Below are 3,990 nucleotides of genomic sequence, written 5' to 3'. Positions count from 1 at the left end.
ATATTATTCACTCTGTGTGTTACCAGCTGGAGGATAAGGGATATTGTTCACTCTGTGTGTTACCAGCTGGAGGATAAGAAATATTATTCACTCTGTGTGTTACCAGCTGGAGGATAAGGGATATGGTTCACTCTGTGTGTTTGGTTAACAATGTAGAAGGAGACATTACTCTGTATTAACATACTGCTGACTGCCCACTGGCCACACACTGGTTGAACCAACATGGAATAGACGTTGAATTGACGTCTGTGCCCAGTGAGTGGGGCTTTCTAAAATACATACTGGTCCAATTGGAGATGATTATGCTTATAAGGAGAGAGAAGACACACAAACACAGGCACACATGCACATACTCGCAACGTGCGGTCTGAACTCTCCTGGCCGCTTACAACAGTGATTTTTCAGTTTTCCAGTTCAGGAAATGGAGACTTATGTTGTAATCACCGGCACCCACCCACAACACCATGCTGTACTCAGCCTGTGGTTATGCTCGCCTCCTTTCTGTCTCTGTCTCTCTCAATCTTTCTCCTCCTACTCCTTCTCATTTTCTCCTGTATTCTCTCTATCTCCCTTTCTCTTTGCCCTCTCTCTCTCTGTCTCTCTCTCTCTCTCTCTTGCTCTCTCTCTCTCTCTTGCTCTCTCTCTCTCTCTTTGCCCTCTCTCTCTCTCTCTCTCTCTGCCCTCTCTCTCTCTCTCCCTTTCTCTTTGCCCTCCCTCTCTCTCTCGCTCTCTCGCTCTCTCTCTCTCGCTCTCTCTCTCTCTCTCTCTCTTTGCCCTCTCTCTCTCTCTCTCTCTCTGCCCTCTCTCTCTCTCCCTTTCTCTTTGCCCCCCTCTCTCTCTCTCTCTCTCTCTCTTGCTCTCTAGCTCTATATCATTCTCCTCTTTCTCTATCCTCTCTCTCTCTATATATATATGTTTTGTCTCGCATTCTCTTCACCCCCCACCTCTCTCTCTCTCTCTCTCTCTCTCTCTCTCTCTCTCTCGCTCTCTATCCCATTCTCCATCTCTTTATCTCTCTCTCTCTCTCTCTATGCCCCCCTTCCTCTCTCTCTCTCTCGATTAAATAAGCACAAAAGCAGCAGAGGATGGAGAAATGTTGAAATACTGGGCCAGGATTCAAAATCTATTCCCTCTTTCCCTCCCTTCTTCCCCTGCCTCTTACCAGATCCCCGTCTCTCCTGCCAACACCGGCCCAAAACTATGAGCAGTATGCATAGCCCTTTAATCTAAAACACATACATGGACACACACTCTGAGAGATTGTTCGTTTAAATAAAGACACATTCTGTCTTAGTGAATTTAAGGCATTCGAGCACAAACAGACATTTTGGACTAAGGACGCATTCTTATAAATAGAAACATAGACAGATAGACGGACATTGACATGACTCTCCTTCTCTTCTTCCCCCCGCTAAAATAGCAGCGCTCTGAGCTCACCTTCTTCCCCCGCTAAAATATCCACGAGGCCCAGGATGACTGACTACGGCCTGGAAGGGAGAGCAGGGAGAGTGGGTGTCCAGCGGGTCAGTGGTCTGGTCAGGGAGAGTGGGTGTCCAGCGGGTCAGGGGTCTGGTCAGGGAGAGTGGGTGTCCAGTGGGTCAGTGGTCTGGTCAGGGAGAGTGGGTGTCCAGCGGGTCAGGAGTCTGGTCAGGGAGAGTGGGTGTCCAGTGGGTCAGGGGTCTGGTCAGGGAGAGTTGGTGTCCAGCGGGCCAGGGGTCTGGTCAGGGAGAGTGGGTGTCCAGCAGGTCAGGGGTCTGGTCAGGGAGAGTGGGTGTCCAGCGGGTCAGGGGTCTGGTCAGGGAGAGTGGGTGTCCAGCGGGTCAGTGGTCTGGTCAGGGAGACTGGGTGTCCAGCGGGTCAGGGGTCTGGTCAGGGAGACTGGGTGTCCAGTGGGTCAGGGGTCTGGTCAGGGAGAGTGGGTGTCCAGCGGGTCAGGGGTCTGGTCAGGGAGACTGGGTGTCCAGTGGGTCAGGGGTCTGGTCAGGGAGAGTGGGTATCCAGCGGGTCAGGGGTCTGGTCAGGGAGAGTGGGTGTCCAGCGGGTCAGTGGTCTGGTCAGGGAGACTGGGTGTCCAGCGGGTCAGGGGTCTGGTCAGGGAGACTGGGTGTCCAGCGGGTCAGGTCAGGGAGAGTGGGTGTCCAGCGGGTCAGGTCAGGGAGAGTGGGTGTCCAGCGGGTCAGGTCAGGGAGAGTGGGTGTCCAGCGGGTCAGGTCAGGGAGAGTGGGTGTCCAGCGGGTCAGTGGTCTGGTCAGGGAGAGTGGGTGTCCAGCGGGTCAGGGGTCTGGTCAGGGAGACTGGGTGTCCAGCGGGTCAGGTCAGGGAGAGTGGGTGTCCAGCGGGTCAGTGGTCTGGTCAGGGAGAGTGGGTGTCCAGCGGGTCAGGGGTCTGGTCAGGGAGAGTGGGTGTCCAGCGGGTCAGTGGTCTGGTCAGGGAGACTGGGTGTCCAGTGGGTCAGGGGTCTGGTCAGGGAGAGTGGGTGTCCAGTGGGTCAGGGGTCTGGTCAGGGAGAGTGGGTGTCCAGCGGGTCAGGGGTCTGGTCAGGGAGAGTGGGTGTCCAGCGGGTCAGGGGTCTGGTCAGGGAGAGTGGGTGTCCAGCAGGTCAGGGGTCTGGTCAGGGAGAGTGGGTGTCCAGCGGGTCAGTGGTCTGGTCAGGGAGAGTGGGTGTCCAGCGGGTCAGTGGTCTGGTCAGGGAGAGTGGGTGTCCAGCGGGTCAGGGGTCTGGTCAGGGAGAGTGGGTGTCAAGTGGGTCAGTGGTCTGGTCAGGGAGAGTGGGTGTCCAGCGGGTCAGGGGTCTGGTCAGGGAGACTGGGTGTCCAGCGGGTCAGTGGTCTGGTCAGGGAGAGTGGGTGTCCAGCGGGTCAGTGGTCTGGTCAGGGAGAGTGGGTGTCCAGTGGGTCAGTGGTCTGGTCAGGGAGAGTGGGTGTCCAGCGGGTCAGTGGTCTGGTCAGGGAGACTGGGTGTCCAGCGGGTCAGGGGTCTGGTCAGGGAGAGTGGGTGTCAAGTGGGTCAGTGGTCTGGTCAGGGAGAGTGGGTGTCCAGCGGGTCAGGGGTCTGGTCAGGGAGACTGGGTGTCCAGTGGGACAGACAAAGCTCAACCTGGTTCATAGAGGTGAAGAGGGATCTTAACCCGGTAGCACTGTATAATAACTCAGTGTAATAAAGAATTTATAACGGGTTAGTTAATACTTTATTCATCATTTATTAACCATTACTCCATGCATAAGATGTTTAATATAGGTCCTTATAAACCGCTTACTAATCATTAGGTGTTAGTTGTGTCAGTTCCGAACGAGTAACCTATAGTTCTATAGTCTCTGTATATCTGACTCTGACCCTGACTGACCCTGACACTGACTCTGACCCTGACTGACTCTGACCCTGACTCTGACCCTGACGGACCCTGACTCTGACCCTGACTGACTCTGACCCTGACTGACTCTGACTGACCCTGACCCTGACTCTGACCCTGACTGACTCTGACCCTGACTCTGACCCTGACTCTGACCCTGACTCTGACCCTGATTCTGACCCTGATTCTGACTCTGACTCTGACCCTGATTCTGATTCTGACCCTGACTCTGACTCTGACCCTGATTCTGACCCTGACTCTGACCCTGACTCTGACCCTGTCTCTGACTCTGACCCTGATTCTGACCCTGACTCTGACCCTGACTCTGACCCTGACTCTGACTCTGACCCTGATTCTGACCCTGACCCTGACCCTGACTCTGACCCTGTCTCTGACCCTGATTCTGACCCTGACTCTGACCCTGACTCTGACCCTGACTCTGACTCTGACCCTGATTCTGACCCTGACTCTGATTCTGACCCTGACTCTCACCCTGTACACTGTTTACTTACTTTCTCCTGTTCTTATTATGTATATTTTTCATGTGTTTTCTACATTACTTTTTCATGCATTTTGTTATAGTACTACTGATATTGATTACTGCATTGTTGGGAAAGAGCAAGCGAGAAAGGCATTTCACT

At 54.0% G+C, this 3,990-nt stretch overlaps 1 protein-coding gene across 1 annotated transcript; it reads left to right on the top strand.

The window, feature by feature from the left end:
• The first annotated feature begins 1,472 nt into the window (after positions 1-1,472).
• Positions 1,473-3,107, top strand: LOC139424244 (putative per-hexamer repeat protein 5). Its single transcript, XM_071175924.1, has one exon. The coding sequence runs from the start codon at positions 1,473-1,475 to the stop codon at positions 3,105-3,107; it is 1,635 nt and encodes a 544-aa protein (XP_071032025.1).
• The last annotated feature ends 883 nt before the right edge of the window (positions 3,108-3,990 follow it).

The sequence above is a fragment of the Oncorhynchus clarkii genome, chromosome 13 (genome assembly GCF_045791955.1).
Source record: "Oncorhynchus clarkii lewisi isolate Uvic-CL-2024 chromosome 13, UVic_Ocla_1.0, whole genome shotgun sequence".
NCBI classification, from domain to species: Eukaryota; Metazoa; Chordata; class Actinopteri; order Salmoniformes; family Salmonidae; genus Oncorhynchus; species Oncorhynchus clarkii.
The sequence above is the reverse complement of the archived record's forward strand: the minus strand, read 5'-3'. Positions and strand labels throughout refer to the sequence as shown.